The sequence below is a fragment of the Stomoxys calcitrans genome, chromosome 3 (assembly GCF_963082655.1).
Source record: "Stomoxys calcitrans chromosome 3, idStoCalc2.1, whole genome shotgun sequence".
Classification (NCBI taxonomy): Eukaryota; Metazoa; Arthropoda; class Insecta; order Diptera; family Muscidae; genus Stomoxys; species Stomoxys calcitrans.
This window is the reverse complement of record NC_081554.1, coordinates 40,941,771-40,960,719: the sequence shown is the minus strand read 5'-3', so window position 1 is coordinate 40,960,719 and position 18,949 is coordinate 40,941,771. Positions and strand designations below refer to the sequence as shown.

The 18,949-nt window shown below is 33.2% G+C and overlaps 1 protein-coding gene across 1 annotated transcript; it reads right to left on the bottom strand.

Annotated features, from left to right (window-relative positions):
* Positions 1 to 494: 494 nt before the first annotated feature.
* Positions 495 to 14,248, bottom strand: LOC106083693 (uncharacterized). Its single transcript, XM_059365393.1, has 3 exons — positions 14,131 to 14,248; positions 3,654 to 3,773; positions 495 to 788 (listed from the first exon to the last, which is right to left on the bottom strand). The coding sequence occupies exons 1-3, from the start codon at positions 14,180 to 14,182 to the stop codon at positions 586 to 588; spliced, it is 375 nt and encodes a 124-aa protein (XP_059221376.1). The 5' UTR covers positions 14,183 to 14,248; the 3' UTR covers positions 495 to 585.
* Positions 14,249 to 18,949: the final 4,701 nt, after the last annotated feature.

The following is an 18,949-nucleotide window of genomic DNA, read 5'->3' as shown; positions in this document are numbered from 1 at the left end:
GTTTGCAAAACTATGGAAAAAAGCAACGTTGTTTTTTTTTTGTTGAATTTTTTGGAACGAATTATGCGATTTTGAAGCAATACTCTTATCTGATTCCTTGAAAACTTTAGAGTATTGCTTCAAAATCGCATAATTCATTCCAAAAAATTCCAAAAGAAAAACAACGTGAATTTGCAATTGCTGTAACTTCCAACGTCCTGGGATATTTCTCGTCAGAGCTATAGACTACCAGAAGCACATTCAAAGAAAACTGGAATCTGTGAGTGTATCTCTGTCCTTTTCTTACATCCTACATACTTTAGCTTTATTTGGTGACTTTTTGTATACCTTCGGCCTTACTCCCAAAATGGAGCCTTAATTGAGTTCCAACATCAATTCGGTCCGATTCGGTTTAAAAATCTTATATAGCTTGATAACTTTAACTGTTAAACTTAAAATCCCCCCATGAAATACACATGTATATTGTGTTGTACTAAACGCTTTATTGTTTTTTGTTTTTCTTCAAACAATGAGTTTTTAGCGCGTGCGTTAAATTTAGTTTAATACTTAATTCTTCTTAAAAGTTATTCATTAAAACAGTTTTAATTAATTCATTATATAACGAATGAATAAAACTACTGGTATCAGCAGCATAGACAATGCAAGGGCTGGACTTGAATTGCATTTTGGTTCCGTACATATTTCACAAACAACATTTCGTGTGCCCTCTGGAATGATGACATCACTACAAGCGGCGATGGTGTCTGATTTTACTGAGCAGCCTTTTTGTTTTTTGGTGACATCACCATCTGCAAAAGAAAAGAAAAAAGGCGGTTAATTAATGATAATTTAAGAATGAAAAATATATCATTATATTGTAATAAAAATATAAATAAAATATCATTTTATTTGGTCTTGTAGTTCATTACAGTAACCGGCAGTTCACTTCAGCTCACTGAACTAGTTCGTTCAGTTAACACTTTCACGTAAACGTTATTTGTTTTTAGAAAGAAAGCAGCCAATGGATTTTCATTCTGGACTATTGAACGCAATTAAGTCTATATATTATTTTAATACTAGCCGAACCTGGCCCGCTCCGCTGCGCCTTCTTTAACTCTGTAATTTCTTTTTAGGGTGGGGACACTTAGCCCTGAATGCGGATATCGAATTCGTGCCATTGTAGCCTATGACGTTGAACGCGTTTCGATCCTAGCGAGAACATCGGACATAGCGGTGGTTGGCAACATTTGCGAGGTACAATGCCATGCATGATCATTTAAAAAAATTCTCCCTAAGAGGTGTCGCACTGCGCGACGGACTCGACTATGAAAAAAGGTCTCTTATCATTGAGTTTAAACTTGAATCGGAAAGCACTCATTGATGTGTGAGAAGTTTGCCCCAGCTTGATTCCTGGTGTTTTTAAAAATTTTTTGTTTTCTACTCTCAAATACCTTTCATTTGAGTCCCTTATTGTCATAACAGGTCAAATAACCCATTTGACATATATATATATGATGAAAAGCGCCATCTTAACATGAACGCAAATTTTAGTGTCATATTCGTAATCTACTCCAAAATACCTTTCATTTGAGTCCCATTTAGCCATGCTCTGCTAATATGCCCATTTGGGGGTATTCGGGGGTCGGCGACCTCCCATTACTTGAACCCAATGTTTAATCTACTGCCTAATTCTTTTTTCATTTGAGTCCCAGATTAACATGAACTTCGAATATCTGTTTAGAGGAGTTTTGGGGTTGGGGGGCCCACTGGGTACTTGGGCCCAAATATTAATACCATATTAGTTTTCTGGTCTCCAATACCTTTCATTTGATACCCTTGTTGTGCCCATCAGACCACTTTCGGATATGGGTGGCGTTTTTGGGTAAGGGTGAGGGTCCGCCTCACCCAATATCTAAAAATTATATAGCCTATGCTTCCTTTTAGGCAAACGTAAACAATCTATGAAAATTGTAAGAAAATCGGTTCAGCCAAGTATCATATAGTCATAATGGGTCTATGGCGTTTTTGAGGGTGGCGTGACCCCCTGTAATTCGCTCTAATTTTGCATGCCAGATTCGATATCTACTCCCGAATACCTTTCATTTGAGCCCTATATTGAAATGAACATCCAATATGTCTGTTTGGGGGAGTTTTCGGGTTGGGGCGGCCCGATGGGTAGAATAATTGCGCTTTGTAGGGGCTCAAGTAGCATTATGGAGCATTATGGAGATCGGTTTATATGGGAGATGTATCAGGCTATAGATCGATTCAGACCATATTGGACATGTATGCTGAAGGTTATGGGAGAAGCCGTTGTACAAAATTTCAGCCAAATTCGATAAGAATTGAGCCCTCTAGAGGCCTAAGAAGTCAAGATCCCAGATCGGTTTATATGGCAGCTATATCAGGTTATGCGCCGATTTTTACCATACTTAGCAACAAACACTTTATTTAAAATCGGATGAGAATTGCCCTAGAGACCTAAGAAATTAAGATCTAAGATCGGTTTATATGGCTGCTATATCAGGTTATGACACGATTCAAACCATACTGAGCACAGTTGTTGGACGTCAAAACAAAAACACTTCATGCAAAATTTCAGCCAAATCGGATAAGAATTGCGCCCTGTAGTGATGCAAGAAGTCAAGATCAAGGCAGCTTTATCAAAACATGGACCGATATGGCCTATTTGCAATCCCAACCAACCTACAATGATAAAAAGTGTTTGGGAAAAATTTCAAGCGCCTAGCTTAACTCCTTTGTGCTTTCGACAGACGGACGGACATGGCTAGATCGACTTAAAATGTCATGATGATCAAGAATATGCATACTTTATGGGGTCTTACAGGAATATTTCAAGGTGTTATAAACGGAATGACGAAATTAGTACACCCCCATCCTATTGTGGAGGGTATAAAAATAATCAGCAAATTGGTTTTCTATTTCGAACTAACTCTATTGTTCGAAATTCATTCAAACGGAATCTATAGTTACCTAGATAAAGATATTATGACTAGAGTAATATTGAAAATATCCCTTAGTGATTGGGAGGATTTAGAGTCTAATGGGTTAGTGGTTTTTTGATTAGGTGAAGTGAATATTAATGATATATTATGGTTGCCATAGACAACGTGTATGTTATGGCTGTCGTAAATAATGTGAGTTATATAATGATAGATAAGCATCCCTTTATGGGATAAGTAGTCTAGTACGATTTGTTAGAATAGAATGTAAGAAAACTTTAAATAAACGAAATCGGTGTTTCATCAACGTTCAAAGCGTTCGCGCCTGCCTCAATATTTAATCATCTTTCGTTCATTATATGCAGCAATATGAGCATTCTACAAATCAGAAAATTTTGTTACGTCTAAGCATTGGTTCAATGTTCAATGTTCGCTTTTCGCTAACGAAATCCGATTTTCAAAAAGGAAATCATAAATGAAAATGACAATTTTTTCGAAAGAATTGTTGTTTTTCCTGTAAGGGAATATATCTACAAATAGAAATATTTTAAATTGTAACTTTCAACAAGAGTTGTTGCAATAGAAAGTGTGGAAAATGGATGCGAAAAGTGAATATAGTATTGGGCTTAATGAATAAAAGTGTTAAAGTTGTAAATTAGATTAGGTTGGAAAGAGGATGCGGATATTTATCGGCCCCTTGCTGTAAATTACCTTGGTATTTCATTGTGTAGCAGGCAAAAACATCGCCGGTATTTGGGCAAGTAATGACTTGTGTAGTGGACTCATCATTGCAGTCGTCTCCCCCACATTGGTAACAATCCAGTGCAAAAACTGTAATAAAAAAAAAATAAAAAAATTTTAAAATATTTTTAAGGGATTTCATTAATTTGTTTTTGATTTAAGTAAACAAATTTAATGTTTAAAAAAGTTGTAGTGCTAATTCAAATAAAACACTATAACGAGTTAGTTAAAGGAAAGGTAAACCGTTCAGCGCAAAATCAATTTTCCTATCTAATCGTTTTGGAGAATACAGATATCAAGTTAAAGCTCATTAAGTTCGGCCGGGAAGAATCTTAAATACCCTCTACCAAGGATAGCATGACAAGTTTTTTTTATGAGTTTTTGAAATACAGAATACGTTTTTGAACGAAACTCTATTACGGTATGGCCCGATATGAATCATCCTTGCCATGGCTGTTAGACCAAAAACCACTTCCAAACTACTTCAGCAAAATCGGATAATCATTGAGTTCGAAAGAGGCTCAAGAAAATAAATCCTACTGATTGGATTAGATAAGAACTGCATTTACCAGTAAACACATTCATTCCAAGTCTGGTAAAATTGTGCCTTCTACACGCTCAAGAATTCAAACTGGGAGATTAGTTTATATGGGAGCAATAGAAGGTTTTGAACCAAACCTAGAATGGATGTTGGAAGTTGTAACAAAACATCATGTGCGAAATTTTTTATGGGGCAATAATTACGTCAGCTCACAAAATCAATTGGGAGGATCGGAAATATATAGGAAGAAAAAAAATACTTTTTTGGAAAACATATTTAAAATTAATAACGAGTTTAGATCGTTATTAACAAACCATGTAGATGAAATAGGGCATCATATTCAATTCTAAACTAGGGGTAATACCATCCGACATACTTACAATAGAGGAATACGAACTTATGGATTAAGTGGAATCATATCTATATACTAATATATCCGCAAAATTCAGACATAAATTAGGTATTTTGACCCTTCACATTGCTAGATTCTTGAATGAAACATTTGCTGAAATTTTAATAGAACCGATTTCGAACAAATTCAACAGATCACTAGCTATGAATGATAAATCTTTTCTAATACATAATAATAAAACTTATAATACAGATTTTTACGAATATAAAAAATTGCGTAAAATACAAGATAGTTGTATCCAAAATATTGTAAAAAATTAAGAACCAATTGGTAAAACGAATCCTTCAATTGGAGAAAAAGAAGTAATTTACCCTGGATTATTAGTATTAAAGAATTTTTATAGCAAAATTGAAAATAATTGTAAAACTACTGTTAACTTTGGAAAAATTAAAACTTTTTTGAAAAAAATCGAAAACTGTCATGTAAAACCGAGCAATCATCTTATGAAAACTTTAAGTTCAATGTCGGAGAGATAATTATTTTAGAAAATTTTATGCTAAAAAGGAACGAAAATAATCTACATAAGAATGAACAAGAGAATTTACATATTGTCTGCATCGGAGCCTTGAACTTACGACCACCCCAATGTTCACAATATAAAGAACATACACACACACATTAATAAATGTATGAGTGTATGGTCTCTTGCATATCGGCATATGCAACACTTCCGCAACATTCAAAGTCAATCTACAAATTATTCTATTTTAAGTGTCATTGTCCGAACGACACAATTGTAATGTGCATTTGCAACAGTTTTGCAACGACCCAAATTGACCAAATTAAGTCTTGGGAATTATATCACTTCCATTACTGGAGACAAGCGATAGGTATATACCCAAAAGGTATTTACCCGGTAAATTGGGTACATTGGGTAAATATCCGGGTATTTACCCATTTATACCCAAAAGCTTAGTATTTATAATTTTGCAGATATCTTGGGTATTAAAACATTTTCCAAAAAATTTTTTTTTTTATAATTTCGTATTCTTTGTATATAAACCTTGCCTTCTGATCTCATAAAATCGGATTTTAGTTATATATAGCCGCTATATAGACATATCTCCAGACTTAAGGTCTTGAAGCAAAAAATTGTTAATTTTTCATCCGATTTCGAAATTTGGCACAGTGAGTTCTGGTAGACCCCTACCCAAGTTCGGTTCAGATCGGACTATATTTGGATATAGCTGCCCTATAGACAGACCAACCGTTCTCCAGATATAGGGTATTAAGGCCATAAAATATCCATTATTACCCGAATTCGATGAAATGAAATTTGGCACTGTGTGTTCTGCTAGACCCCTACCCATTCCTGTCAAATGTGAAACAGATCGGACTATATTTGGATATAGCTGCCATATATATCGATCTCCCGATATAGTGTAATGCGCCTATAAAAGGAACAATTTTCAACATATTTCGATGAAATGGGGCACAGCGAGTTCCAATACTCCTCTAAACCTTTTTGGAGAATATCGTCCAGATCGACACATATTTGGATACAGATGCCATATAGACTGATCTCCCTATATAGAGTACTGAGCCCATAAAAAGAGCATTTTTCATCCGATTTGGATGGAATTTGAAAACCCATCCATTACCCATTACAATGAACAATCTTAATTTGCACAATCCATATTGACCCATTGATAATTGATTGGAAATATTTGAAATTACTTTGATCGTGTCAATGTAAATATTGAATGGTCATCTTTTTCATTGGATCAAGTCAATCAATTCCCGATAATTTTGTTAAGCCGAAATAGCCCAATTTCGCTCATTCATTCTTTACTTATTAGTATAAATAAGACAGATGAAAAACATTATAATCAGTTATCATTTTAAGACATAATTGTGTACTTTACATATACACAATTAAATAAAGCGTTTGAACAAAACTCAAAAAAAGGGGTCGTTTTATTTTTTTTTGAAAAATAAAAACAACTTCTTTATTTCTAGCTTTACTCCTTCGAAAGTTTGCGTGGTTCGACAGACGGACGGACATGTATAGATAGATTTAAAATATCATGACGATCAGATATATTATTCTGAATAGGGTCTTGGACGCATATCTCGAGGTGTTGCAAACGGAATGACAAAATAAATATACCTCCATCCTATGGTGAAGGGTATAAAAATACTCAAAGAGGGTATTTCACACATACAGTCACATTTTCATTTTGGGCATCGCTGATGTAGGCAAACGATGTTACACGAAGAATCATTGAAGCGAACTAACATCGAAATGAGCAGCATGACTTTTATTCACATGACTTATGAGACTTTGCCGAGTGCTATTGCGGAGTTGGTTTGACTGAGTTTGTTTTAACATCACATTTTTTGGGTATAACACAAATCAAAACCAAAAGTCCGGAGGTGGCAACTGTATAATACCCTACACCTATCCTATGAATACAAAGTGGAAGCTATATCCAATTCTGAACCAATTTTGATTGACCTCGACGGATGTTTTCAGATGGGTTATTTAATCATCCGAATCAAATTTCAAGCAAATATGTTCAAACTGTAATAACTACGGTTGACAAATGACAACATAATTGCAAATTAACCAAAATCTGACGAGCACATATATGGAAGATATATCTAAATCTGAACCGATTTCAACCAAACTTCTTGCACACGGTATTGGCAAGATTTATCAAATAGATATATATATATATATATATATATATATATATATATATATATATATATATATATATATATATATATATATATATATATATATATGAGAGATATTTCTAAATCTAAACCCATGTTCATGAAATTCGCCAGTAATGTCGAGAGTTAAGAGAAAATCCTTCGCTTCGCTGTAACTTCCTTAGTTTTGAAAGCTTTTGTATTTTTCTGACACTGTTGAATTTGTGAGGAAAGTCGCTATCCGTAGTGGTGCTGCATGAAGATAAAATGTAAAGTTTTCTGTGAAAACTATCGCTAAAACCAAATTTTTTTGGGCGTAAAAATTCAAGGACGTATATAAGGCCAAAACGCTGTAACTCCTTAATTTTTTTGGAATTTCGAAAAATTTCCACAGTTCGAATTTCGAAGAAGATTCGTACAATAAACAGAATTACTTGAAATTTTACATTTTATTTTTTGCATGTTTTTAGCAAAGGCTAACCCCTTATGAAAATTTGCAATTTTTGATGCGAAATAATTTTTCGAGTTGAGTATACAGTATTGAATATAATGGCAAAAAATTCAGGTTAATGCAACTCCTATGTTTTTTCTTCAAAAAAAAAGCTCAAAATCGCATAAGTAATATCCGAAAAATGCTAAAGACAATCAAGGTAAGTTCGAAACTGCTGTTACATCATTTATTTTGCGAATTTGAAAACTCCGGGGACACCGTTAGATTCATGGGGAAAATCTCTTTCCGTAATGGTGCTGGACTAAGCAATACTCTTTTCTGTTTCCTTGAAAACTTTGAAAAAAACCAATTTGAGTTTGCAATTGCTCTAACTTCCTTAGTTTTGAAAGCTTTTGAAATTTTTCAGACACCGTTGAATTCGTGAGTAAAATTTCTTTCTGTAGAGGTGCTGGATGAAGCAATACTGTTAAGTTTTCTGTGAAAAACTTCGCAAAAATCAATTTATTTTGGGCGTAAAAATTCAAGGTTGTTTTTAAAGTCAAAAATGCTTTTACTCCTTAATTTTTTCGAATTTCAAAAATTTTTAAACATTCCGCAGTTCCAAATTCGTAGAAGATTCATACAATAAACAAAATTACTTAAAATTTCACATTTTATTTTTTTTTTTGCATTTTTTTTAGCAAAGGCTAACCCCTGATAAAAATTTGCAATTTTTGATGAAAAAAATTTTTCGAGTTGAGTATACAGTTTTGATGACAATGGCAAAAAATTCGGTTTAATGCAACCCCTATGTTTTTTCTTCAAAAAAACAAGCTCAAAATCGCATAATTAATATTCGAAAAATGCTAAAAAGATTAAGTTGAGTTTAAAATTGCTGTAACATCATTTGTTTTGTGAAATTGAAAATTCCGGGGACAACGTTGGATTCATGAGGAAAATCTCTTTCCGTAATGGTGCTGGACGTAGCAATACTCTTTTCTGTTTCCTTGAAAACTTAAAAATATTACTTCAAAATTGCATATTTTATTCTAAAAAATTAAAAAAAAAACAATTTGAGTTTGCAATTGCTCTAACTTCCTTAGTTTTGAAAGCTTTTGAATTTTTTCAGACACCGTTGAATTCGTGAGTAAAATTCCTTTCCGTAGAGGTGCTGGAAGAAGCAATACTGTAAAGTTTTCTGTGAAAAACATAGCGAAAATCAAATTTTTTTGGGCTTAAAAATTCAAGGTCGTTTTTAAAGTCAAAAATGCTGTAACTCCTTAATTTTTTCGAATTTCAAAAATTTTCCAGCATTCCGCAGTTCCAAATTCGTAGAAGATTCGTACAATAAACAGAATTACTTAAAAATTCACATTTTATTTTTTTTTTGCATTTTTTTTAGCAAAATTTGCGATTTTTGATGTGAAAAAAATTTTTGAGTTGAGTATACAGTATTGAAGATAATGGCAAAAAATTCGAATTAGTGCAACTCCTATGTTTTTTCTCCAAAAAACAAGCTCAAAATTTCATAATTAATATCCAAAAATGCTAAAAAAATCAAGGAGAGTTTGAAACCGCTGCAACATCTTCAGTTTTGCGAATTTCAAAATTCTGAGGACACTGTTGGATTTGCGAAGAAAATATCTTTCGTAATGGTTTGTCCAGCAACACTCTTTTCTGTGTTTTTGAAAACTTTTGCACTATTGCTTTGAAATCGCATAATTCATTCCAAAAAATTAAAAAAAACAACGTGAGTTTGCAATTGCTGTAACTTCCTTTGTTTTGCGAACTTCAGATTTTGTTAGACATCGTTGGATTCGTAAGGAAAGTTTTTTTTCGTGGATGTGCTCGATGAAGCAATGCTGTAAAGTTTTCTGTAAAAAACTTTGCAAAAACCTATGTTTTTTTGGGCTCCTTCATTTTTTCGAATTTCAAAAATTTTCCACCATTTCACAATTTGAAATTCCAAGAAGATTCATACAATGAACAGAATTACATAAAAATTTAAATTTTTTATTTTTTGCATTTTTTTAGCAAAGGCTAACCCCTTATGAAAATTTGCAATTTTTGATGCGAAAAAAATGTTTCGTGTTGTGTATACAGGATTGAAGATAATGACAAAAATTTCCGATTGGTGCAACCCCTATATTTTTTTCTTTAAAAAACAAGCTCAAATTCGCATAATTATTTTCCGAAAAATCCTAAAAAATCAAGTTGAGTTTGAAATTGCTGTAACATTTTCTGTTTTGAGAATTTCAAAATTCCGAGGACATCGTTGGATTTGCGAAGAAAATTTCTTTCCATAATGGTGCTGGACGAAGCAATACTCTTTTCAGTTTCCTTGAAATCTTTTGGACTATGGCTTCAAAATTGCATAATTCATATTTAAACGAGCAAATATGTTCAAACTGTGATGAATACGATTGTTGAATGGTTTGGTGCCTTATTATCAACGAATTAGCCTATTTTTAAGATACAATCTTCAATTCCTAAACTGAAATGTATTATAAAACCAGTATTTTCATCAGCCAGCTGGCAACTCCATTTCCCTTTTCTTAATGCTTTGGACCGAGGTGTCTTGTATGCTATGGCAGCGATCCCCGACCCCAGCGAATTTGAACTCATTTGTTGTCTCTATTCATTCGGCATTGGCATAAGTAAGTATTGTCTTGCTGGGTTTTACATGGTGGCGTGTGTCCCCTGTGGTGAAGGAAAGGAACCTGAGTTCTACTCGGTCATCTGTGAACCTTAGCTCCAAAAATAAGACTTAGCCATAAGCTGAGATTGTGAACAACGGTTGACAAATGATAACATTATTGCAAATTAGACAAAATATGACGAACATATATATGGGAGCTATATCTAAATCTGAACCGATTTCGACCAAGGTCTATAAATATTGTGGTAATCGTCTTAGTTAGTCGCCAAGGAAAGCGTTTTGCAAAATTTTGGCACGATTGGTCAATAAAGGCGCTTGGAGTGGCTCTTGGAGTGAAAATCGGGTGATATACATATATGTCAGCTATATCTAAGACTGGGCCGATTTCTATGAAATTCACCAGTAATGTCGAGAGTCATAAAAAATTCTTCATGCCAAATTTTGAGAGAATCGGTTCACAATTGAGCACTTTATTGCAATATTTCTCAAAATCGGACGAACATATATGTGGGAGCTATATCAAAATCTAAACCCATTTTTACCAATCTTCTCAGATATTGTGGCAGTCGTCGAGGAAAGAGTTGTGCACAATTTTGGCAATATTGGTCAATAATGCGCTTGCGCTATATATATATATATATATATATATATATATATATATATATATATATATATATATATATATATGAGAGCTATATCTAAATCTGAACCGATTTCTATGAAATTCCCTAGTAATGTCGGGAGAGAAAATCCTTACTGCAAAATTTCGAGGCAATAGGTTAACAAATGAACTTTTTATTGCATCATTATTGGAAATCGGACGAATATATATTATATGGGAGCTATATCCAAATCTGAACCGATTTTTCCAATTTCTATAGGCTTCGTCTCTAAATTTGAAGACAATGGGATGAAAACTGCGACCTGTAGTTTTTACACAAATTAACATGGACAAACATACTGACAGTCGGACAGACAGACGGACAGATAGACGATCATAGTTCAAATTAGTGATTCTGAGTCGATCAGTATACTTATCAATGGGTCTCTCTCTTTTCCTTTTGGGTGTTACAAACAGATGCACTAATAGTGGTGGTGCAGGGTATAAAAATGGCCCGCTTGCAGTTCCCTGCTATACTCATCAATGAGTCTAGCTCTTCTCCTTCATTGCATTGCAAACAGATGCACAAAATTATAATAAACTGTATTATAGTGGTGGTGTAGGGTACAAAAAACATTAATCATCCCTCGGTTTACGGTAACTGTTGATCCAACCTAATTTTCGAAAAAGTGAAGTCCAATGACCCTGCCGGACAATAAACCGTACAATCAGTCACACATTTAGGATTGAGGGTCTTCTCAACGATAACTCTTGGGTTTTCCCAGCCACAGATGGAACAATTTTGGTTGATGTGGGCTTTCCACTGTGAATCACAAACATAGCACAAGCCTTAACTTTTCGAACGTGATCGATGGTGATGCATATGTAGGATTTTCCCAATAGAACCATACATCTTTTAACTTGTTTCTTATAAAATTTCATGCGGAAATTGTCCACAAAAATTGAAATGTTAAAATTTAATTGATATGTCATATCTACTGACATGGAACAAAAAAGCCAACCAACACGTTTTCCTACTGTGGTACAGGGTATTATAACTTAGTGAATTAGTTTGTAACACCCATTGATAAGTATACCGATCGATACAGAATCGCTTTCTGATTCGATTTAGCTATGTCCGTTTGTCTGTCTGTCCGCCTGTCCATGTTAATTTGAGTATAAACTACAAGTCGCAATTTTCTTACGATCGTCTTAAAATTTGGTACGTGAATTTTTTCGGCCTAGGGACGCAGCCTATTGAAATTGGAAAAAATCGGTTCAGATTTGGATATAGCTCCCATATATTGTATATGTTCGTCCGATTTGAAGTAATGCTGCCATAAAATGGTCATTTCTTAACCAATTCTCTTGAAATGTTGTAGGAAAGATTTTCTCTTGACACTCGATATTACTGGTGAATTTCATAGAAATCGGTTCAGATTTAGATATAGCTCCCATATAAATGTTCGTCCGATTTGCAGTAATAATGCAATAAAATGATAATTTGTTAACCGATTCTTTTGAAATATGGCAGAAAGGACTTTCTTTTGACTCTCGACAGTAGTGGTGAATTTCATAGAAATCGGTTCAGATTTGGATATAGCTATCATATATATGTTCGTCCGATGTTCACTCCTAGAGCCACTGCAAGCGCATTTATTGATCAATCTTTCCAAAATGTTGTACAACGCTTTCCTCGACGACTCCCACAAAGTCCATAAAGTTTGGTCGAAATCGTTTCAGATTTAGATATAACTCTTATATATATATATATATATATATATATATATATATATATATATATATATATATATATATATATATATATATATATATATATACAGGGTGGCTGATGAAAGCCGCTACCAAAAAAAAATGTAATAACTTTTTTTCTATTTAATAATAATAATTTAATAATTAATTTAATTAATTAATTAATTAATTTAATTAATAATAATTTAATAATTAATTTAATAATTTAATTTAACATGAATAAAAGAAAAATGTATTCCATACACCGAAAAAAAAATGTAGCAATATTCATCATTGTAGCAATATTCATCAGCCACCCTGTATATATATATATATATATATATATATATATCTATATATATATATATATATATATATATATATATATCGCCCGATTTTCACTTCAAGAGCCCCTGCAATAGCATTTATTGACCAAACTTGCCAAAACTTTGTACAAAGCTTTCCTTGATGACTATCACAATATCCATAAAGTTTGGTCGAAATCGGTTCAGATTTAGATATAGCTCCCATCTATATGTTCGTCTGATTTTGAGAAATATAACATTAAAGTGCTAATTTGGTAAACGATTTTCCCGAAATTAGGCAGGAAGGATTTTCTTGTGACCCTTAACATTACTGGGGCATTTCGTAGATATAGCTGCCATATATGTATATCGCCCGATTTTCACTTCTTTGGTCACTGCAAGCGCATTTATTGAACAATCTTGCCAAAATTGTGCACAACGCTTTCCTCGATGACTGCCACAATATCGAAGAAGTTTGGTCAAAATCGATTTTGATTTAGATGTAGCTCCCATATATATGTTCGCAAGATGTTGGGTAATTTGTAGTCACTTGCCAACCGAATTTATTACATTTTGAAGACATTTCCTTTGCTCGAATTTTGATACGGGTATTTTAATAACCCATCTGAAAAAATCCACCGAGGTCCATCAATGTTGGTTCGGAAATAGATATAGTTTCACTTTGTATTTATGGGGTAGGTGTAGGGTATTATACAGTCGGCACCGCCCGACTTTTACCTTTCCTTACTGGTTTTTCATAGTTTTTGGTGTGAGTAATACTCTCTTTCATCACTTTAACTTTAACACTTAATCACTCCATATTTTTAAAATCAGTTTTCCTTCACTGTTAGGGTTATGACTAATTGCCCAGCTAAACACTTAAAGTGTGTTGTAAAAATATTTGTTAATATCACGATATGATGAATTCAAATCAGTCTTTATCATGTTCCTGCATTGGTGTTATCTTGAAAGTGAAATTAATTATGTAATGATAACACCAAATATGGCCTCAAATAGGAACCTCTGCTAAGCACTATTGATTTGTTCTCAGATTTCTTTTAGTTCTTCCTATTTTTATCAATTCACCTTTTGAATTTACCAAAACCGCTACAAGTGCTATGAATAACAGGAACCTCATTTTAATTGTCTAACTTTTAAATTTATCGCGCTTTAACTCTATGTGCGTTTATAATGTCACCAGTTTATGGATTGACAGACCGTTTAATACTGTTTCAAACATTTTTGCTTTGACATTTACTTAGTCTATCAATAGAGTTTTAACTTTAAAAGGTCTAATCTGATGTGACCATATAAGATATCTTCAAATAACATTCATAGGTGTAATTGTATGAAACATCACTACAATACATGGGTATTTGTTTCACACAAACTTTATTGGTCATGTGCATTTTTGGCCAAAGTCGAACGTCATACTTTTGTCCTTACACAAGCAAGTATATGGACAACAATTTGACCGATTAATGTAGGTATTGATGTTTTGAAAATATCTTCAAACCACGTGATAATAATTTTTGATACAAAATATTTTTACTTTTTTATATATCACGAATATGTGGTGATTGATTAAAAAACAGCTGAAGGAAACATTTTAATTTCATGATTAAAAATGTATATGGGGGCATATCTCAGCGGGGCCGAATTATATATATTAGAGTGTACCAGAAAACAAAAAGGATTTTTTTTTTTGAAACGCATACCCTCCAGTTTTATACCCTCCACCATAGGGTGGGGTTATACTAATTTCATCATTGATTGCAACACATCGAAATATCCATTTCCAGACCCTACAAAGTATATATATTTCGGATCGTCGTAAAATTCTAAGACGATTAACGATGCCCGTGTGTCTGTCCGCCCGTCCGTCCGTCTGTTGTAATCATTCTACAGTCTTCAAAAATTGAAATATTGAGCTGAAATTTGGCATAGATGCGTCTTTTTGCTGCACGCAGGTTAATTTCTGGAACAGGCTAAATCGTACCATATTTGGATATAGCTGACATATAGACCGATCTGACAGTTAAGGGTCTGAAGCCCATAATAGCTTTATTTATTACTTTATATCGCTGAAATGTGAAAATTTAGTTGTTTTTAACATCCTGACATCCGACCCAAATATGGTTCAGATCGGAATATATTTAGATATAGCTGCCGTATAGAACGATCTGCCGATAAAGGGTCTAATGCCCATAAATGCTTTATTTTAATCGGATTTCGCAAATATGGTTCAGATCGGACCATATTTAGATATTGCTACCCTATAGACCGATCTCCCGATAAAGGGTCTGATGCCCATAAAAGTATTATTTATTACCCGATTTCGCTGAAATTTGAAACAGTGGGTTATTTTAAGCTTCCTGACATCTGACATAAATATGATTTAGATTTATCCAATTTCGCTGAAATTTAATGAAATTGAAATTTAATGAAATTTATTTTCAACAGTGGGTTATTTTAAGCCTCCTGACATCTAACATAAATATGGCTTGTATCGGATTATATTTAGATATAGCTGCTATATCGACCGATCTCCCGATAGAGGGTCTAATGGCCATAAATGCTTTATTTTTTATCCGATTTCGTTAAAATTTTAAACAAAGAGTAGCTTTAGTCCGCCCAATATCGGGCCCAATTATGGTTCAGATCGGACTATATTTGGATATAGCCCATAAAAGCTTTATTTATTACCCGATTTCGCTGAAATTTGAAACAGTGAGTTGTTTTGAGCCTCCCGATATCCGACCTTAATATGGTTCAGATCGGACTATATTAAGATATAGCTGTCATATAGACCGATCTCTCGTTAAAGGGTCTGAAGCCCATAACAGCTTTATATTTTATTCGATTTCGCTGGAATTGAAATTTGAAGTAGTGAGTTGTTTTACGCCTCCCGATATTCGCCCCAAATATGGGACATATCAGACTATATATTGGGTTGCCCAAAAAGTAATTGCGGATTTTTTAAAATAAAGTAAATGCATTTTTAATAAAACTTAGAATGAACTTTAATCAAATATACTTTTTTTACACTTTTTTTCTAAAGCAAGCTGAAAGTAACAGCTGATAATTGACAGAAGAAAGAATGCAATTACAGAGTCACAAGCTGTGAAAAAATTTGTCTACGCCGACTATATGAAAAATCTGCAATTACTTTTTGGGCAACCCAATATTTATATAGCTGTCGTATACAGCGATCTTCCAATTTGGGGCCTTAATCCAATAAAAAACAGATTTATTGTTTGAAAATGTTACTTGTATAAGAGTTCTTGGTACCTGAATAAAATATCATCGAGACCAGCGCCTATTAAGACATAACTACGTATATAGTAGTGGAGTTATAATAAAATAGGATGATTATCATATCTTTGTTTAATTTGGTCCACATCGATCCAGATTTGATTAAGGGTGCCATATAGAAGAACTCTCGATTTAAAGTCTTGGCCCTATAAAAAGCGCATTTATTATCGGATTTCGTTGAAATTTTACGCAGTGACTTATTTAAGGTTTTTCGACATCCGTGTCCTTTATGGTTTAGATCGGTTTTTATTTGGATATAGTTGCCAAAAAGACCAATATTTTTTTCTACAAAATTGAACAGTGACTTATATTTATTAGACCACTCAATGTCCGAGCCGAATTTTTGGGTACATAAGTTATCCAATATTCACCTGATTGTGACGAAATGGGGTTTACATATATACTCGAGGTGGTTGGTATCCAAAGTACGGCCGGCCGAACTTAATGCCTTTTTACTTGTTTGAAATAAATTATGAGATTTTAAAGCAATAGTCCAAAAGTTTTCAAGTAAACAGAAAAGAGTATTGCTTCGATTTTCTTCGCGAATCCAACGGTGTCCTCAGAATTTTGAAATTCGCAAGACAAAAGATGTTACAGTAATTTTAAAGTTAACAAAACTGTAGATGTTACATCAATTGCAAACTCACGTTGAGTTTTCAAGTTCAGCCCCATGACGAATAGAGATTTTCTTCGCAAATCCAACGGTGTCCACTGAATTTTGAAATTCGCTAAACAAAAGATGTTACAGCAATTTAAAACTCACCTGGATTTTTTTATCATTTATCTGATATTATAAGTTATGCGATTTTGAGCTTGTGTTTTGAAGAAAAAACATAGGATTTGCACTAATCCGAATCTTTTGCCATAATCTTCAATACTGTATACTCAACTGGATAAATTTTTTCGCATCAAAAATTGAAAATTTTCATAAGGGGTTAGCCTTGGCTAACAATATGCAAAAATTATAAAGTATGAATTTTTAATTAATTCTGTTTATTGTATGAATCTTCTGGGAATTTGGAATTGTGGAATGCTGGAAAATTTTTGAAATTCGAAAAAAATGAAAGAGTTATAGCGTTTTTGCCCTTGAAAATGACCTTGAAAAATTGATTTTTGCGATGTTTTTTACAGAAAACTTTACAGTATTGCTTCATCCAGCACCATTAAGGAAAGTGATTATCCAACGATATTTAAAAAATTCTGAAGTTTGCAAAGCTATAGAAGTTGCGGCAATTGCAAAGTCATAATAGTTTTTTTTTTTTTTAATTTTAGGAATGAATTATGTAATTTTGAAGCAATACTCTAAAGTTTTCAAGGAAACAGGAAAAAGTATTGCTTCGTCAGCACCATTACGGAAAGAGATTTCCTTCGCGAATCAGAATTTTGAAATTCGCTAAACAAAAGATGTTACAGCAATTTGAAGTTACAGCAATTTCAAATTCACCTTTATTTTTTGGGATTTTCCATAAATTAATTTAATATGTTAAGCCTGTTTTTTAAGGAAAAAAAAAAACATAGGAGTTGCACTAATCCGAATTTTCAGCCATTACCTTCAATACTGTATATTCAACTCGAAAATTTTTTTCGCATTGAAAACTGCAAATATTCATAAGGGGTTAGCCTTTGCTAAAAAAGTTCTAAAAATATAAAATTAAGGAGTTACAGTGTTTTTGGCCCTGAAAACGACTTTGCATTTTTACGCCAAAAAAAAAATAGATTTTTGCGATGTTTTTTACAGAAAACTACAGTATTCCATCATCCAGCATCACTACTAAAGGTGATTCTCCTCGCGAATCCAACGGTATCTAATTCTGAAGTTAGCAAAACTATAGAAGTTACAGCAATTGCAAACTCACCTTTGTTTTTTTTTTTAATTTTTTGGAATGAATTATGCAATTTTTGAGCAATACTCTAACGTTTCCAAGGAATAGCTTCGTCCAGCACCACTACTTAAAGAGATTTTCTTCACGAAGCCTACGGTATCCTCAGAATTTTGAAGTTCGCAAAACAAAACAAAAGATGTTACAGCAGCTTCAAACTCACCTTGAATTTTTAGCATTTTTCCGATATTAATTATGCGATTTTGAGCTTGTTTTTGAAGATAAAAGCGTAGGAGTTGCACTAATCCGAATTTTTTGCCATTATCTTCAATACTGTATACTCAACTCGAAAAATTTCTTCGCATCAAAAATTGCAAATTTTTCATAAGGGGTTAGCCTTTGCTAAAAAAAATGCAAAAAATATAAAATTTAAATTTTTAAGTAATTCTGTTTGTTGTATGAATCTTTTTCGAATTTCAAACTGCGGAATGCAGGAAAATTTATGAAATTGGGAAAAATTAAGGAGTTACAGGGTTGTTGGCCTCGATAATGACCTTGAATTCTTACGCCCAAAAAAATTTGGGTTTTGCGATGATTTTTACAGAAAACTTTACAGTACTGCTTTATCTATCACCACTAAGGAAATTGATTATCCTCACGAATCCAACGGTGTCTGAAAAATTCTAAAGCTTGCAAAACTAAGCAAGTTACAGCAATTGGAAACTCACATTGGTTTTTTTTAATTTTTTGGAATGAATTATGCGATTTTG